The sequence below is a fragment of the Nilaparvata lugens genome, chromosome 2 (assembly GCF_014356525.2).
Source record: "Nilaparvata lugens isolate BPH chromosome 2, ASM1435652v1, whole genome shotgun sequence".
Classification (NCBI taxonomy): Eukaryota; Metazoa; Arthropoda; class Insecta; order Hemiptera; family Delphacidae; genus Nilaparvata; species Nilaparvata lugens.
In genome coordinates this window covers 79,732,137-79,753,037 of record NC_052505.1, presented here as the reverse complement: position 1 = coordinate 79,753,037, position 20,901 = coordinate 79,732,137, and the positions used below count along the sequence as shown (strand labels likewise).

General features: G+C 31.3%; 1 protein-coding gene across 6 annotated transcripts; it reads right to left on the bottom strand.

Annotated features, from left to right (window-relative positions):
* Window positions 1–50: 50 nt before the first annotated feature.
* Window positions 51–20,180, bottom strand: LOC111060730 (guanylate kinase). Of its 6 annotated transcripts, none has more exons than XM_039421849.1 (6): window positions 19,914–20,162; window positions 12,641–12,908; window positions 10,574–10,797; window positions 8,277–8,390; window positions 5,684–5,771; window positions 51–2,532 (listed from the first exon to the last, which is right to left on the bottom strand). In XM_039421849.1, exons 2-5 carry the CDS (start codon window positions 12,895–12,897, stop codon window positions 5,752–5,754), a joined length of 615 nt encoding a protein of 204 aa, XP_039277783.1. In that variant the 5' UTR covers window positions 12,898–12,908; window positions 19,914–20,162; the 3' UTR covers window positions 51–2,532; window positions 5,684–5,751. The 6 variants fall into 6 exon arrangements, with proteins under 6 accessions (XP_039277783.1, XP_039277784.1, XP_022204092.2 ...); XM_039421850.1 differs by lacking the exon at window positions 19,914–20,162 and adding an exon at window positions 18,479–18,576; XM_022348400.2 differs by lacking the exon at window positions 19,914–20,162 and adding an exon at window positions 15,452–15,583.
* Between the last annotated feature and the right edge of the window lie 721 nt (window positions 20,181–20,901).

Sequence of the window (20,901 nt, the reverse complement as noted above, 5' to 3'; positions counted from 1 at the left end):
ATGAACATGAATAAATTGATGCGATTGTTGGTCGAGGAAAAGAAAAACAATTTCAGGAAATAATTTGATTTTATAATTTTCACGAACAACAATCATTACTAATATACAGTCTATTGAAGACGATGGAAATGCAATAATTATTATTGGCTGGAGTAACAAGTAGAAAATTAGCTCAGCATTATATTTCTAGAAGTAGCAACTATTTTACTATGAAATAAATAACAATTGCTAATAACTAAATATTCAATTTCTAAAAGTATCTCAGTACTACTTTATATCTGTGCTAGAAGATATGTTAGTATAATTTAAAAAGCGTGTTCAACTATTCAGTAATAGAAAATGAAAATTCAGGATCTTATGTTATGAACTAAATGCATAGAACAAATTGCACATTTGGAAGACCAAGTTCAGTAACACTAAATTCCAGTTTCAAATTGTTTATGAGGCCCACATTAATAATTTATAACAATATTTCAAAAAATATTGAAAGAGAAAATACTGATAACACCATAAAATATAATGGCCTTGTCTTTTTAAATGGTCAGGAAAATAGATCATAAGCAGGATGATAATTTTCTCAAATTCATCAATTTCAATTTTTAAAACGTTCAAACATTGGATTATTATGAAATTATTATCCAATACAGTCAAAAAAATACTTGATGAAAAATTTAGTAGTCAACTAAAGAGAATAGAAAAATTACAAATATTTTATCCACTTGTATCGGGGTCACTAGCCTACTTTTAGGATAGTTTTTTCTGGCCATCCTATGGTTTATCGAATCTTGTAATTTGTAAGTTGATTTTTTTTGTACAAAAAACCTATTGGTTTTCATAGGACCCTACGTATTGAAAACATATAGTTGCCATAATTATTAACTTCCTGACATATAGATATAAGCGTAAAGTGTCCATGGAAATTCAATATATTTCAATAATTGTGAGTAAACCTACTGTATTCTCGAATTTATCATTCAATATAATTCCATGATATCTGTGAGTAACTAATATTATACACATGATCCACATTTTTGAAAGCAATTCTTTAGATTCCAAAAAAATAACTTGAATTGTTGAACAAGTAATACAGTTTCATTTTACCAACAATGGAATATACTTTTCATGAGAAAAATAGATTTAACTACTTTCATCACGGATCAACAACATTGAATAATCTCATAAATGCATTGAATAGTAGTAATAAATGAAAATGGAATCCAGGTAAACATTACCTATATGGAATATATCATCTATTTAATCGACTTGAGAATGAAGTTTGTGAAATGGAAGGTTAGCCAAATGCAATGATGGACATTACTTTCAAGATCTTAAGTAGACTTACCTATTTCTACTACGGTAATATGCTATACTTTTTCGAGTAAATACTGTACTATCCAAATGCTTTAGAAGAATCTAGTCTACAACTTCTAGAAGTATAACAATGCATGAATATAATTATTATATTTTAAAACCTCAATCATTAAAAAATTAAATTTGGAAAAAATCAATTGAATGGTATCTGTGGATATTGCCAGTTAGCACTGACAATTGAGTTAAGTGATTTTACAAATTTTATGTTATGCCATTTTCATCATCCAATTAGTAATGATAGAAACAGAGAATCACGTAACCATACGACCATACCTCTTCGAAAATACTTCCAGGTATTAAAAAATAATACAAATATTTACTATTAACTTGGGTTCGTGAAATCCCATGATATAATGAAAGATTAACTTTCAAATGTGTAGAGTAATATGTGATACTACACCTCATTTCCAATTCGACAATACTGTACTAATAATTTCAGTAAATTATCTCAATATATTGAGAGTACAGCACCTAAAAGTACTCAAATTGTTGACATCAAACATTTTTAGCAATAGTATTGCATTTTCTGAGTTATGAGAAACTGTTTTTTTCATGATAGTAAAAACTATCTTTTAACGAAAACTGCAAATTAGAGTAGGGAGTCGACCAACTGTTTTAATTGAATCATGTAGGACAATAATATTATTATAAATCAGTTTTCAGTGCTTTCAGAATCTCAATCCAATCTTGGATCTCAGTGCACAGGCGAAAAAAAATTTTTGACATCAAATTGAAATGTTTATAATTCTATAGATAATATCATCCTTGCAGAAACTATTATTACGTTTCAAATAATTCAATAAAGAGCGAAGAATTCAGATGATGTATTGGATGTATTACAAAAAATGATGAAATAGGACTACTTGAATAAAAAATTATATTAATTGCATTATTTTCTAGTGCGATTACAAAATTATAAATAAAACATATAAAACCATGGTTCATCCACGGTCGATTTCAATACTTGAACGAATGTAATCGAAATGAAATAATATGCATACTTATGCAGTGAATTATAACTCAGTAAGAAATACAAAACTTGAAGGATATAAAAGCTACAAAGGTAAGGATAGTATAGCACACATTCTATTTTCACCACAGTTAATCACCAAGGCTAGAATGACTTTCAAAAGTTTTTTGCACTCTCCATAATCAATTGACCTGAAAAAATAACAATATTCTTTTTATTTTTGAATTGTTCAATAATAATATTATTGGTTAGTAAGGAAGAAATTCAATGAAATAGGTCTGTACACCAATAATACATAAAAATATTCTAAATAATGATTATTATGAACACAAATTGATGTTATGAGAAAAATATCACTTGAATTGGATTCATTAAGCATGCAAGGTTATGAAAAGTTTGTTTAAATCCATGAACAACAACAAATTCCATGAGTATAAATTTGATCTGAAAAGTCTTGGTAGTTTGAAACATTGTTAATTCTTTTTTAGCAGCAAAAAACATTTTTTTTTCATGCTATTTATTGTTAGCTTGCTACTAAGTTATTGTACTCGTACATTACAATGTACAATAAAATGTATCTCTCAGAACCATTCCTATACATGCTACACAAACACAAGATCATTAGTTGAGTAGTGGTTAATTGCAGAAAATAATTTGCTTCATGCAAGTTGAAATTTGGCCTGCTTAATAATATAAATGGAAATTTAAAATACAGACAAACATCCCAATACTCAATTGAAAGATAATTTGCATTTGAAAATATTAAGGGACACGGGATTTGGAATAGAAGAAAATCATGTTATTACTATCATCGCTGTACCACAAGTACTGTACCAACAAGAAATGGATAATAGTTTACAAAAAATAATGAGGTAGTAACAAAATTCTCAAGATAATGAGTTATGAAAAATATAAATGGCCAATTCACAAAAGTTGACTTTCCAAACATACTAGAAGTGGGTAGTGCTTTTCGAAATACCTGTGACCTGGTTACTAGTTCCAATGAATCGCAGGCTTTCAATTTTTATATTTTCACCTATAGGACAATATTGACTTGATCCTGATGGTATAGTAGTTTATGGGAATGGAGTATCTTGAAATGAATATACTTGTAAAAAGGTTACTAGCATAAACAATTTTCCATCTTCAAAAATCCACATGTTCATTGCGATTTCATGCAGTTATGACCCATAGAGAGAAATCATGCAAGAGAAAAAAATTCAAAACATCATTTTGAATTTAGGAAACCAAATATCAATTTATCTACTTATAAATTCCAAACTAGAGAAAAGGAAGTACGAGGGTCATCTTTTTCAACCTCCGATCACATATCATAAGACACAGAGTTGAACAGCTTAGATCGTCAGTTGTCAAGTTGTTTATTATTTATTATATTACAATGTAAAAATTATGCGATTTTATTGTTCACAATTGAAAAATTGTTTTGTTTCAAATTATTGTAGCCTATTGATGTCAAAATAAAGAATCATTTGATTTGATTTGAAGTTATTGACCGAACGAAGTGAGGTCTAAGATTCAAGTCGACGGTTTGGCATTTCTCTTTATGTTTAAATGTTTATATGTTTATATGTTGCGCATTTACGGCGAAACGCGGTAATAGATTTTCATGAAAATTGACAGGTATGTTCCTTTTTAAATTGCGCGTCGACTTATATACAAGGTTTTTGGAAATTTTGCATTTCAAGTATAATTATTATAAAAGGAAAAAGGAGCCTCTTTCTTACGCCAATATTAGAGTAAAAATCAGACTATAGAATTATTATTCATCATAAATCAGCTGACAAGTGATTACACAGATGTGTGGAGAAGCCAGTCTATTACTGTATTTGTATAAGGTCTATAGTTTCAATCAAAGACCTTGAAGAGGTATGCATCTTCAAGCTGGGTTTACACCAAAGTTATTAACAAAATTTTAATAACTTAATCCTTATAGATTCTATTAGATTGAACGCAAGTTGACAAACCCACATGTTCATCATGTGTATGATAAGTTATGTTCAATCTAATATAATCTATAAGGATTGAGTTATTCACATTTTGTTAATAAATTTGGTCTAATCGCAGCTTTAAGGTCTATGGTTTCAATGTTTTGTTTTGCAGTCATGGTATTATTACGCGTGTCCATCAGTATCAATATTCTCACATTCGAAAAAGCTAATTTAATAGGTGATTAAAAAATAATCAAATGAACTAAATAATGCTAAAGAAATTATAATATTTTTGATTGAAAAAAAAATAATTTTCATTAGATGGAAAGATTATCACGGAACTGGAAGAATATTATGTAAATTCTGAAATAGAAATATATTCTATTCATTTGTTTAAATTAACATAAATATTAATAAATTATGGAATACAAATTCAAACGTGAACTGATTTTGTTGACATTTAAAACAGTTGACATCAGGTACTAGTGGATGAGAATACTGCGTGAGGTCTACTGTTCACAGAACTACTAGTATACCTCGAAACATGACCGCGTCACTCGAGTCTCCCGCCAGGTGCTTTATTCGTTTTGCAAACAAAGGGCATGAATCTAGCAAAAAATGATTCAAGTTAAAGCAGGAGTCGTTATGACTGACGGAATCATTGTGATTCATGACAACTCGGCCTCACAGTGCTGGTGCAAACAAACGGCTCCTTCAACAAATCAAATGGGATAAAACAAACGAGGAGCTCCAAAACAACGTCATATCCCACTCAAACTCATTTGGCGGCAGCATTTTTGAAGAGAGTTTATTCATTTATTCATAGACAATAGAATTTGGTAGGCTGATCCGATCCACTGGTATTTTTATTACAGTATTATATCATAATATGTTTTGATGTCTACATGAGTTTGTAGATTTGAGTGAAATTTTCAATATTTTTTTGCAATTGTGGAGGAAGAGTTTTGTTTGGATTCGTATTTGGAAATTGATCAATCTGATAAGTTCAAAGTTGTAGTAGATACATTTTTTGGACTCAAAATTGTGTACGAATTATGATATAAGTTACGTAAGTAGCATAACCTTTAGACTGTTTATTCCAAATTAAGGTTTGAAGCAGTTTTGGGCAAATGCCTGTTGTTTTTACCTGAATTGTATTTGCATATGAATAAATAAATAAATAAATAACAAATGCCGCAACCTTTACTGGAATTACGTTGAAGAATAATTATAAATGTAGGTAACTTTTAGTGGAAAAATTCTTCTCTTATATACATTTTTTCTTTTATTTATGACCAATAGGAGGTTGAAAAAAGTGACCCTCGTATATAATGCCATAGACACCGAGTATTACTATGGATAATAAAATACTATTAGTGAACACAGAACTCACGCTGATAATACGAGGGACAATCATTAAATAGTGAGAAATTAATACTGTAAGTATCCAGCTTATCTATCTTATTCCGTTGCACTGGCTTCTGCAAGAACATAACACTTTCGATCAATGCTAATCACACTCCATGTTAGTAATGATTCACAAATACACACACTCAGCACATTACATGACATTTCCAACATATTAGTACATCAGTAGAGACTGAAATCACAAAGGAGCAATTTATTTTAGTCCAGTCACTATATACATTAGTACATGCAATTTATATTGTAGTTCTGATTTTTTAATACTGTATATTAATTATTTGGGTAGATAAGAGAAGTTCAGAACCAATTTCTTCAGGCAAAATTTCCTTGTGCTAGATACAGAGTGGCCCAAAAACCTCGTATTTTCGGCTCATTTTCCAGTTTTCAGCTATTTCTGCCAAATCTTGTAATCGGACAGAATATAGAAATTGGCCATTTTATGTGTGTGGGCTTAAGTGTACACTCAACAATAATTTTTTCATTTTTCGACCGAATTTGACTTATGATACATGATTTTGAACCGCCTTGACGAGCCGAGAAGAATGAAGTGTAGTACGATGAAATCTGATCATTGTGTCAAAAGTTATAAGTGTTTTAAATTTTGATCCTTGAGGTGTCCTTAAGCGCGCCTCTCCGCTAGGAAATACTGAAATGAAGTGCATCTAACGGGTGATTCTCATAAACTTATGTCATTGTGCGAGATATCAATGTGAGGACTATGTAGTTGGTGATGATGGTTGATGCTGAAAATTAGGTGTTTTTCACAATACAAGGAGCATTGTTGTCAGGTGTACCTGGAAATCTATATGAGATAAAGCGCTCTACCTGATCTCAGATTGTAGAGCACAAAAATACGCCCAGAGAGATTTTGAATTATACATATAAATGGTAACAATCGGAAGATATTGTTGATAAACTAAAATTCATCAACATTGATTTTTTTTTTCTACTCATTGGAGATAGAGAGTTCCGAATGATCTCATTCTATTCAGAATTTTATAATCCAAATAAAAGGCGGGAGCGAATTTTTCTGTCCGATTACGAGATTTGGCAGAAATAGCTGAAAACAGGAAAATGAGCCGAAATACGAGTTTTTTGGGCCACTCTGTATCTAGCACAAGTAAATTTGGCATGAAGAAATTGGTTCTGGACTTCTCTTATGTACCCAAATAATATATTTAAAAATCAGAACTACAATATGAATTGCAAGCACACCCCCTTTTTTATGTCTATATTGACTGGACTATTTTATGAAATTTGAACGACTAATTTGGTTAACATTAACAAATCTTTGATGGATTGAAAATCGGAATCCAACAAGACATAGATAACAATTTTACATTTTCTCAATTCATGACTGCAAAATGTTGATAAAAAATATCATACCTTATCTCTTCTATTTAATTAACATTTAGCCCCAGATAACATATAATTATGTCTGATTAGTCTGCCCATGCCCAGCCAAGTATGCCATTAAGCAGCCCATAATTCACTTCATTGATAATTATAATCGTAATCATTAGTGTAAAAACATTTATGTGTGAGTTTTAGAGATTTGATAATAACGTAGTAATCGTGTTACTGTTTTAATGGATTTTAAAACAGAAAATTTACATTTTTATATTTCTAGTATTTGTTAGCTTTGTTAATTTTCCTGCTTATAGTGTTTGTGAGCTACAGTTAATTTTATAATGCTTGTTAAATATTTTTGGCAATAGATTTGAATTTCAAAATTTCAATCACTACCTAATCGATCTCACTTCACACCCTTATAAAGGAGTTTTCTTTCATAGAAAAACTTTGTCATTCATCATTAGACACATGAATAATTCATAAGATACAATTTTGCTCTATATTATTTAATAGGGCTGGTAGTCTATGTGGTATATGTGGTAATTTAAGATTTCCTGGAAGTATAATTTCCATGGACAAAAGTGATTAGAATCTATGAATCTTCTCTTTAAGAGGCAGTAACTCCTTTTCAAGATCTCACAGTGTTAAAAAAATTCAAAAACATAATATTGCTTCATATACCAAAGTATACAATTTTCTAGTGTTTTCTATGTATAGAGGACTACTCACATTCGGAATATTTATAGGAATTGAATAGTAGATGGATCTGAATCCGTTTTTTCTTGTATTTTCTTATTTATTATTGTGTTCATTTAGTAATTATCGAATAATATAGACCTACTGTAAAATCAACTAAATAATTTTTGTACGTCCCACTTGACTATTGATAGTTATCAACAGGTCATTTACAAATAGAGATGAATATCAACATGATAATAACTTTAATATATTAAAATGCATTTTGATATTTCCATATACAAGTTAGAAGCTGTCATCTTGACATGCAACGGTCGTAACCTAAATTCAAATTCGTATTTTATTATTGCATTCAAACCAGATTTCAAAACTTGTTAGAACAATAATTCTAAAGCAAATTAGAGTATTTGAATTATCACAGAACAGTGCTATTTAGTAGACAATAAAACAAAAAGCCAAGACAATTAACTTATTCAAAAATACTTGTTAACGGTTCTGAAAATTCAACTTACCGTTCGGAGTGTTTTCATAATGTATATGATTCAATACAAAGTCTCTAAATTTTGGGTAACTGTTGTTTACACTGTCATTAACAAGGACAAGATCGAAATTTCCAGGCTCCTCACCTGAAATGGATGGAAATTGAGCATAAATTTATTGCTCTAAAGGAAAGAGCAATTAATTGCTTCTTACATTTATATTTTTTATTTTGTGTACATCAATATCTCACATTTTTTATTGTAAACGACATGTGTCTTATGGCAGAAATTGATGTGATTACCGTGCTATCACTTTCAAGTGATCGGGTCCCAACCTGAAATCTCAAGCAGAACAATACAAACACCAAAGAGACTGGTGATATTTATTTGAACGAGCGTTAACGAAGTTCTTACTTTTGACTTACTAGAGCCCAAAGTCGTTTTCTGTCTGTTTGTATGTTCGACAAGAACTTTAGAGAGAATTGATTAATCAGCTTCAAATTTTGAACACGGATTCTTCGAACCTTTTTACATGTCAAGTTCGTTTAACAACAAAATTGACTCATCCTTCATCATTTTCAGAATATAAAAATAGCATTGAAAGTACATAAGAAAAAAAAAATTGTTTTGATTTATCAGCTGGAATTATTTGCCTGCAATTTCTGTAATTTGTCCATTTATTTAATGAAGCTGATGCTATTATTTGGCAGAGGTCACACAGACTGTCAGACAGACAGACTTTATGCTCCCACACATGATTTCAGCTGAATAATACCAGGACCTCTCACATACTACCGGACCCGAGCCTAGAGAAAAATGGCCGCCGTATGTGGTGGTCTTATAGGAATTCCTACTAAGAAAAAAAATCACTAATCAGCTGTTAGAAAGTCTCACTTTATCGAAATCTCAGTTCGTCCAGTTCCCGTTTAAAATATCATTGCCAGCCACCACTTACGGCGGCCATTTTTTTCGTAGGCGCAGGTCCGGTATATAGGAAGTCCTGATAATACACAGTTTTTCCAATTGGAATAGGATTCCCATGGAACCTACTACTGTAATATCATACTTCTTGTAAAATAGATATTAAGCTGTTTTCCATAGTAATTCTCACCTACTCTGTATAATTACAAGTTGAGGATTCCAGAGATCAATACAATAGTTCATGAGCGAGTTCTTGGGATCTCTAGTTATCAAAATTCATCAAAAATTCGTCCATTTCGCAGTTAAGATTCGTTGAGGAATATATTTTTCATTATGAGGAAACAAAAAATTTTGTTTGGAGGGAAAATATTAGATATAGGCTACAGTATCAAGAAGTATAGTCTGAATATAAATGTTTTATGAATGAATGTTCATCATTGAATGTTTTATGAATGAATGTTCATCATTGAATGTTTTATGAATGAATGTTCATCATTGAATGTTTTATGAATGAATGTTCATCATTGAATGTTTTATGAATGAATGTTCATCATTGAATGTTTTATGAATGAATGTTCATCATTGAATGTTTTATGAATGAATGTTCATCATTGAATGTTTTATGAATGAATGTTCATCATTGAATGTTTTATGAATGAATGTTCATCATTGAATGTTTTATGAATGAATGTTCATCATTGAATGTTTTATGAATGAATGTTCATCATTGAATGTTTTATGAATGAATGTTCATCATTGAATGTTTTATGAATGAATGTTCATCATTGAATGTTTTATGAATGAATGTTCATCATTGAATGTTTTATGAATGAATGTTCATCATTGAATGTTTTATGAATGAATGTTCATCATTGAATGTTTTATGAATGAATGTTCATCATTGAATGTTTTATGAATGAATGTTCATCATTGAATGTTTTATGAATGAATGTTCATCATTGAATGTTTTATGAATGAATGTTCATCATTGAATGTTTTATGAATGAATGTTCATCATTGAATGTTTTATGAATGAATGTTCATCATTGAATGTTTTATGAATGAATGTTCATCATTGAATGTTTTATGAATGAATGTTCATCATTGAATGTTTTATGAATGAATGTTCATCATTGAATGTTTTATGAATGAATGTTCATCATTGAATGTTTTATGAATGAATGTTCATCATTGAATGTTTTATGAATGAATGTTCATCATTGAATGTTTTATGAATGAATGTTCATCATTGAATGTTTTATGAATGAATGTTCATCATTGAATGTTTTATGAATGTAAAAGTTCTGTTGAATATAAATGTTTCAAATAAAGCATTTTATTGTGAATCTGACTCATTTATAACCAATACAAATATGGAATGAAGACAGAAATGGAATGGTTCATCTTACCATAGGACATATCGGCCTTGGCAGCTTTAATACGAGACTGGAGGCTCTCTTCAGTTTCCGAGCCTCTATTTCGTAACCTCTGTTCTAGCTCCTCCATGTTTGGTGGCTTGATGAACACATACACTGCGTCCAGGTCGGTATTTTTCACCTGCTTCACACCTTGGATATCAATGTCCAACACACACACTTTCTTCTCATTGCAGACTGCCTGGATAGCTGCAAAACTGCAACACATTTGAAAATGGGCATTAAATTAGATGAAGTTGAATAAGATTTCATAAGTTACTATTTTTATTCTATGGATTTCATCTTAAGACTTGTTCTTTGTCCCACCTTGCCGTACAAAAAAATATCAGCAATTTTATTGTGGACGATACCTTGATTCTGGATTCCCACGTCAGTGAAAGTGACTGCTACAATGAGAAAATTATTCCCAAGATTCCTAAGGGCGGTTGCAGAGAGTCTTTCACACTACATTTGAGAAAACGCTCATTAGTCAATTCAATTCGTTTATTTCCACTTGGCATACAATACATGTACACATTTATATTTTATATTCAACAAAATAAGAATTGCAATTTTACAAAAACAGTACAAAGAACATATTGATTGAGTAGAATTCCCCCAGTAAAACTATGCGTCTGAGATTGGGGGACAGTTCCAGCAAGCAGTATTATTCAGTAGTTATATTTACTATAAATTACAATATGTGCGATTAAAGTTACAAAAATAAGATTCAGATAGTGCAACAGTAATGTTATGCAATGTATCAGGTTATAGGTTATGTTGAGGTGATTTCATTATAGAGTTTTCATAGTGATGAAATTTGTAGATCCAATATTGATATTAACTCCTTTGGTTTCTTTTTTGTTCCATGTTGGATTGATTTCGTTTTGAATTGTTGCTCTCACTAAGCGGCAGGATTTTTCCTTTGCTGGTGATGCCAATAGTGTATTTAAATTGGTTTGTTTAAATTTGATCTTCTTGTCGAATTATTCTAAGGAATTAATAGAATGATTTTATACTGTATCTACAAAGTATGATTTGTCTTCTTCTTCATGTACCGTCTCCATGGCGGAGGTTGGCTATCATGATGACGATTTTTATTGTATTCACAGCTTCTCTGAATAGGTCGTTAGATGTACACTGGAACCAATCCCTGTATGATTAGTAACATGTATTAATCATGGAAATAAAAATCATTATTACTATTACTATAAACTTTGTGTTTATAAAAGTGGAGTTTGGCAATTTCAAATTGTGGTACTGAAGCTAGGGGAAGCATGGTACTCAAACCAGAGGTACCATAATCGCAAGGAAAATAATCGCTACCACAGCGCGCAACGCCATGTTGAAGTATCAGTGCCACTGCCATGCCTGCCAATGCATTCCGTATGCGCTACGTTTGTGGTACCACAGAAGGAAAATAGTAGCTCCCACATCCCACATGCGATTGTGGTTCGTCTGCAACCGGCTTAAGTTCAACTCGCTCGGCCGTGATGAGTAAGAATAATCCAATCAGAGCTCATGACAATTCTATTCATTTTCTCACAGTATTTAAATAAATGAATAGATAGAAATGTCAGTTGAATAAAAATGACAAAATAAACGATTTAGGGCCGTTTGCACAGCCAAAGCTTAAACTCGATTTAATCAGCTGGTGGCTTAAACTAAAATGAAACTCATTATAACAAACTAGACTTGATACAGATTTAATCCTGTTTAAAATGAAATTTAGTTTAAACTGTTACTGTGCAAACGGCCATAAGTAAATGAAGTTCTTCACATTTACAGAAGTTTGGGTTCAACAACATTAAGTGCTCTCCACATCCTCTAAAGATATTTTTTTATTTACTCTACTTTACTTATTCTATTGTTTTTTTTATTATAAATCTTCAACTGTCAGTTGTTATAATGCAGTTCACGGTGCTCATTCCCCACACCCAGACTTGTTGTCTTTGTGGGGAATTTTCACTATTTATCTAATGTTTCTGCTGCTGTATTACTTTTTTTTGTGAATAAAGATCATTTGAATTTGAATTTGAATGAACAAAGATGGCAGTTTACCTGGTTCCATACATATTGTTGGCAAAGACGGCAGATTCAAGGAACTCTCCTCGGCTGATAGCCTTCTCCATGTCTTCCTTTGTGGTGAAGTGATAGTCGATGCCACCCTTTTCGCCATCGCGCGGTTTCCGCGTCGTGTGCGAGACAGAGAAGCCGAATGTGTTGGGGAATTCTTGAAAGAGTTTGGTCAGCAGAGTCGACTTTCCTGAACCCGATGGTCCACTCACCACTAAAACTTTACAACCTTGGTGCACCATTTTCAAAGCACCTGTGAAAATAGCAACAAACATCAGTATCCAACAATAATAACTCACAAATTACATTAAATGAAAAAGACTAAGAATTTCTTTCTAAGTATCAATAAATCTGTGGTTTTTTGACAATTTCTTAGTCTTTTCATTCAATATGAATAATTACCACAATATCAACTTCTCAACTACACAAAAAGTCACAAATTACAATTTTAGCATTGTTTCACACTGGAATTTACAAATAAGAAAATGTTCTACGACTATCTTAAATGATTGATGATACCTACCTTTCATTATCATTATTATGATTGTAACTACTGGTTAATGATATCGATACCGAAAGATTTAATGGTCAATCAGATTTAATAAGTGTCCTAGGAACCGGGCCTTATTTTTCATTATATTTATTTTAGCCACCTATCTCAAAGGTTACAATCAACATTTCTCGAATAAATTTGAATAAGTTATCATAAAACGCTATATAAAAGATATGACTGATAATTCTTGGTGAATATTACAATTAACACTCTTACTTCCATTATAATGCACAGTTGCATTCTACTTTGCTATGCCAAAAAGTTGTGAATTGTTTCATTAACCAAGAAATAGAAGAACGCTAACATCTCTTTTACAATTATTATAAATGTTTAGCCATGGAAAACAACATCGACTATTGTAAGAACAATCATACTAGGTTATTGGATATAATGTAATATAGTACTGTATTTCCTTAATCCTAACCAAGAATTTAATTAACAGAGGGGCCTTCAAGATGTATAAGATAGGTTCATATCGATTTTGAAACTATGTATTTTAGATGCAGATCATTTTAGTAGCTATTGGCCCTGAAGTGGTTAAGGTGCTAACATTTGATGATGTCGTTAGGGGTTAGAGCTAATAAACTTGAAACAACAGAGCTCAAGGGTGGGACGAAGTAGTAACACAGCTTACTATGGTGGAGTCATCAAGATACGGGGAGAACAGTTCATGTCTCTAAACATGGAATCAGAGAATTTTATATCCCTTGCTAAAAGAAATGATCCTATGGATTTATCCTTTTGAAAGGTGGCTACAAAATATTTTATATGGGGAACTAAAATCCATTATTGATGGGAACATATGAAACTAGCAGGCATGATTTTGTAATGTAGGATATACAGTGGACCAGACATTGCGCTTGCGGCTACAATGGAGAATTCAATGTAATAAGATAACAACTCTTTCTAAATAGTTTTGGGATTTAGAAGCTGAATTATATAAAGGGATTTAAAAACAAAACCAACATTTAACCATGTGTAAATTTGAATTCCCTCAAAAAATTGTTGAAGCTTGTTAAAATGATCATGAACTCAAGTCATTTTCATGTTGGATGGTTGGGTGTTTCAAGGTTCAAAATGTGCGCTTTGAGGAAATTAACACGTATTCGAAGTAACACGTACTCTAGTTGTGCTTATTATTATTATTTGTGCTGACCGTGAAGTAGGCCAATGAAAACATAAATTCTAACAAGATTGGATGAGAGCCAAAATGTTGGAAGTATGCAAGTTGAAAAAGCATTGCACTAAAGTAAAGGATTTGTAAGGTCTCAACAATTCGCTGGCCCTTTCAGAGTATTGACTATTGAGTAGAGTATGAAGACTATCAGAGTATTGGGCTCAGGAGGATAGGCCATGCTGTGAGAGTGTATGATTCGTATTCACCAAAATGAATAAAGAACGATAGAAGACTTCCTGATTGACGATCTCAAGACTGAGACGGATGGATGCAGAGAATAAAGATGCACGGAGTGTAGTGATGAGATTTGAGTTTCACTAGAAATGAGCTGCCAGAAATTGAGGCAAAGATAGATGAGGCTTAGTTCCGCTTTGGATTGTAGATCCAAGATTGATAATAATAATAGTTCATTTGTAGAGTAGAGATAGTTAGTAATGTAAAAAAATTACATTGTTGAACTCTCTGTTCAAAGAGAATAAAAATGTTAAATAGCCTACTATAAATGGTATATTGTATTCTAATATCTAATAATAGTACAGATATTAAAGCCCGAGTAGAATGAATGATTGGTAGTCAATTAACTACTGGTCAAATGAGTTATCACACAGTAGGTCACTTCTTTTATCGTTAATTATCTAATAACTTGGTCAATGGATTTGCAAGGCATAAAACATGATAAGGTTTTTCAACTACACTAAATTCAATTCAATCAAAAGAATGCAATCGTGTCTATGAAAAATTATGTTCTTTTCAAGAGAAATTTCATTCTTTTGTTGATTACTGTAAATTATTCGCGAGAAGATTGATTCAACAGCAGAAAATTAATTGATCAAATTCATTTAGGGTCAAGATATAAATTGTACGATTTACAAGGTGAAAGTTTAAAAATATATTTAATTAGTGCAGTTAATAAAGATACAGAAATGAAGAAATTTTCATTGAGATTTTTTGTACATCAGCTAAAGCAAGATAATTAATTATTTATAAAAAATGAATTTTATTGTAAAAATGAATGGTTTGAATATTGAAGTTACTGGGACATTTGGCATTTTTTAACATACCATACCTTTAAAGAATAACATTGCGAATGGTTAGAGAATAAAAATTCAAATATAGAGCACGACTAACACTGAAAACACACTTGTCATACATAAGATTCTAGAAAATAGTTCTCGAAAAAACCAAACAACGGCAATACAGTAACACTGATAATGTTGTCAATTCTATAAAAAAGACAAGCTACGTAGCTCACAGTCTTCTAACCCGAGCTAAATTCATGCACTCGAAATGTTTCAAGATAACAAGGATAATTACATGTAACCTTATCCACGTCGATATGGCGAGCAATTTTTTAGATGCTCTCAGAATCGGGCTATCAGTGAAATGAATGCTTCAAGAGCTAACCACGATTTCAATGATTATTTATCCATATTATCGAGATCAATCGAAGTGCAATGCAATTAAGAAAACTCCACGCTGTCTTCGATCATCAATTGAAATGAAATGCAAGTACACAGATTCAATCATGATTGACTTTGGAGACTGCTAGTAGTAAATCATTTCAAGAGTTACTTTAGCTGAAGAAGAATAATTTTGTCGTACACTTCTTCATGAAGTTCATAATATAACTTATAATTTAATAGAATAAAACCATAATACTTGGTCAACTCTAAAATCTAAAATATTCTATTTCGTACACATTATGACAAGATCTAAACAATTCTAATTTTTGATACGGTTAGAAATAAAAATGAGCAGCTCATTGAAATTAATATTGTAGATGGTGAGATAATACAATTTTATTATTGAAAGGAACCATTAATTATTAATGACTTCTTCGCGACTTCTGCGAGTGTGACTGTCGAGTGTTTTAATGTGTCTCTTGTCTGTTGAGTTGATGTTGTGTTTGTTGAATCCAATTTTGCACTAGTCCTCGAGGGTATGATTAGTACTGATTCTGTTTTTTATTTGTTCATTTCTTTTTTTCTATTATTTTTCCTCTTCTTTCATAGTAATCTTTCAATATTATTTTTTTTCTGTACTCTTACGATGTATAATGAAGTATTGTAATTGTGTTGTTATGCAAGCAATTTATGGGATAAATCCTGTATGCTTCCATGTTTTTCATAAATAAATAAATGAATTATTGGACAGTTTCTGTTATAAAGCTAGCTTATTGAGCTCTAATAACGAATAATATTATGATATTATTTCAGTCCACATATTATTATTTATATCTGGAATAGGGCCACTTGAAGAAAATCAATTGAGCAGAAAGTTTTACAAAACTGTCTTCACATCAGGGCTCTTCCGCTCTACAAGGCAAAAGCTAATTTCAGAATATTATAGGCTATTGAGCAGTCTTACTTACAATAACCATCAAGGGGGATTAGCAATATAAGAAGTTTCTTTTGTAAGGCGCTCTTTATCAATCTTCCAACACTTGTTTTGTATATATTATATTGTTTTTGTATGATTAGTGTTTGACTACATAAGGGATTTGATCCGTTACAAAAATAAAATGTTTGAAAAAATGCTCGTTAACACAAACCGCTAACATTTTTCATGAACAATTCATGTTATGATTGTCTAGTGAATGCACACGATTAGTCAGCTTACAGTTAGTTGCTCTTGAATATTTTATTATGAAACAGTGTCCAAAACGGTAAGTAGGTGCTTGAAAGAAGTTTGTTTGGACATCATTATGCATAAATACATGCTCATTATTTATTGTAGCACTCTAGTTTGACAATCTGACAATACACTAGGACTAGACAAACATACTTCAGACTCACATTTATTTTCTCTTTTCTACTATCCACAACCAGAACAGCCCAAGGAGAAAAATCGCAATATCTTGAAAATATCACTATAATCTAAATAATATATGAAAGTTCTATTTAGTACGTTTTATCATAGAGAAACAATAGCATAAGTAGATATCCCACGGTATAGGGTGTTTATGTCGTAACTTTTTCTGTTATCTCAAGCTGATAGTCCACGTAGTTCTTTACCATAAAGCTATGTGACGCTGGCAGTCTCTCATATTGTGCCATTCATAGAATCTCACTCGGCCAAATCAGTAAAAATCTACAATAATCGACAGTAATCGGTTTGAGATAACAGTAAAAGTTGCGACATAAACGCCCTATACCATGGGATATCTACTTACGCTATTGTTTCTCTATGGTTTTATTCATTTGTGAGTTCTATTGTAAGCATTTAAAGCATAGTACAGGTTTAACACGGTTTTGGTCGTGTTGGTAGGAAATTGCTAATTTGATGTGCACTAAATTTCTGATGAAAATGTATGAGCATATATTTTGCATAAGGCAAAACCATGTCTAATATTGACGGATAAACTAATTTTGGACTAGAATAATATATTCAAGAGATAATATCTATAAGAAGATGAAATAATTCCTACTACAATCACATACAAATGTCAAAATGAATAGGAAGAGGGTTATTGGAGAATATATTGCAATTATTATCATTTTTAGTTACAAACTTATAATAGTATACAGAATACTGTACAAAATATAGTCAGTTGGTTCAACAAGGTTTCTGAGTCATCTGAGTATCAATATTTTTTATTTGTTATTGAGTTGAATAGAAACAATATAATTAGTTATGCAATAATGCTTGCTTGCAAATACATGTGGGGTTATTATAATATCCAATGAAAGTGATATAAATAGAACTAAGGACTTCTGATACTGCAAATACTGACCGAATAACTAAATAGCAGAAGGAAATTTGTTGAATGAAACTGTCAAAAAACATAACATGTGAAATTGTTGTCAATGCATTAGTATTTGCAGAATGAACATTGTGAGTAGAGTACTTAATATGAAGTAGAATTATTATATGAACAACTACAGTAGCCTAAAATGGAGCATTCTAAGCATACAAAGAGCAAATCAATAATACATTTATATGGGTTTATGTGCAATATAAAACCAATCGAACTGGATTTTGAACTATCATCTAAATTATATTATTGAGGGGAAAACTGTCTAATCTTACACTATTTTTATTTAATGTGGAATAAAAAAAGAGTACATAGTTTTAACAAAGATATTCTTCTTACGAAATGTTTGGGAATAGTTTGTTGATTGTCTAGAATACTGTAGACAGATCGTTTCCAATATTACTGGAAAAAAGAAATGGTGCTAATAAAGATTGTAATAGACCTAGAAGAAACAATATTATTAGCTGTGGACATGGTAATTAATTAGAACTCAACTAGAGTAAATTGAAATTATTGTTGTTTGCTATACACATTTAATAATTCAGATCACAGTTGTGAACAGAGTAGCATGATTACTCAGCTACACTCTATACACTTTTTCTTATATTTCACATAGAGTTATGGCAGTTTTAAGCTAAATTTGGCCTTTTACAAAACATATGGATTACCTTGTATGTACATAACAGTTGAAAATATCTGCATAATTTCATAAAAAGAGGTTATTACACAAATTTAAAATATATTTAAAAATAATTCGCAAGATTTGATCTGAATGGTAGGAAAGATACTTTTTAAAAATGTAGATGAAGGAAAAAACGTGAACATAACTGCTTTTTCTCCCTTGGAGAAAATGACATTCTTGGTTTCGGCATGGGCTGCAAACGTTCTCGCTTGAGGGATAAAGTCTATGGTACATGATTGACGAAATTTAAAATAAATTCTATTAAGTAAGCTGAGTTGAATTTAATTTAATTTTATTCATAATAATACGGTATTCAAATGTAGGCTAACCTAACAGCTCACCAAATAGGATCTACCTAGGCCTTGGGTAGGTAAGGGTAATGTGATACATTAAAAGCGTATATGATTGTGAAAGTGCATGTTGAATCTAACATGAGCCAAAAAAACAAAATCTGGAACAATACATGTTGTGCTGTAGCTGCTAACACTGAACGCACCAGCAAGTGTTAGTGTTCCTATTGATCTTCGTAGATTTTTTATCATCTGCACATTTGGTCATGCATAATCTCATATGCAATTACATTGCATCCAATGTGATCATCATAATCTTAGTTTACCTGCCCAAGGCCTAGGTAGATCATATTTGGTGAGCTGTTACATATATTTTTTATTGCCGATAATGCCCACATGAGCTTTTTTGCTTGTGCGTGGGTAATGGAAAATTTATAAGGGATGAAATTAAACCTAACGTGATCATACCCTTAGTTTACAATTCTAATACAAGGTTAATGGTTCATTATAGTATATAGATAGATAGTCGTTAAAGTGACTTTCTACTAAATTGGAAACTAAAAATTTTATGATTGAAGAGTTAACAACAAAGTGCTACACGAGGCCGGTAAAAATAGATTTTCATGACACTCTTGACAGTAAAGGATGAATACGTGTCACAAGTCTTCAAGGTTGTGATCATTGAGATTCCATTTGCATAATATGTTTAATAAAAGGGTAATATTACACAGCATCCTATTCAAAAAGTGTGATACTGTTAATTTATATAAACAATGTTTACTTATAAACTGTAGGTACTTACCTTTGGTCAATAGTGATAGAAGCGTGGTTTGACTAATGGAATACTCATAAATTCAAGTCAAAAGGAACAACTCAACCCTGTGAGCTGGTTGGTTTCAAATCATAAATAAAAACATAAACAACGTGTTTATTATTTCACAACAAATAAAATTAAATTTGCCAAAACAACGGTGATTAATCACACTATGAACTTACGAACAACGTAATGAACAGACAACAGAAATCATGATCATATGCGTCGCAATCCAATGTGACAAGCTGTTCAGGTGTTACCAACATGACTATGAGTAAATAATACAATAGAGTTTATCTTCATTCAAAGTTTAAAAAAAGCTATTTGCAAGATTCAAAAATGAACTATTTGATCCAAATTTTGAATAGTTATGGTTCTCAACACTCTTTTCAGATTCTCAAATGAATGAAAATTATAACTAGAAATATCACCTGTGTTGGTAGTATTGGTAGGAGTGAAGCAGCCATGATGGCGCCTTTTTTGAATGCACTGTAAACTATGCAACCATAGTCACTTTGTTTTTTCCTAGAGCATATTTTGCTCTGTGCTGTATTCTATAATTTTTGTTAAATTTATTAAGTTTTCTTGAATTTATTACGAGACTGCATATCAACTGAGTTGGTTCTGGTTGAGAACAGGTCTGATTTCTAGGGTGAATAGCAGATAGCTTCCTGTTTTCCATTTACTTTCGGTTTTCAATATTATATTATTCTTTCTTATTCAATATTTTTGCCTACTACCGTAATGTCTATATAATATAATAGCACGATAGATGGTAAGGTGTTTGTCCTCCTTTTCTCTCTCCAGCAGCAATGATTCCAGATAATAATAATCTATATCTATCTTTATATTATTGGAGGGTCATTTTCCAGATAGTTTGAAATTAGCAAATACTATACCCTTACATAAAGCGGGTGACCCTTCAAATCCATCAAATTACCGTCCTATCAGTATGTTGAGCAGTTTTTCTAAAATA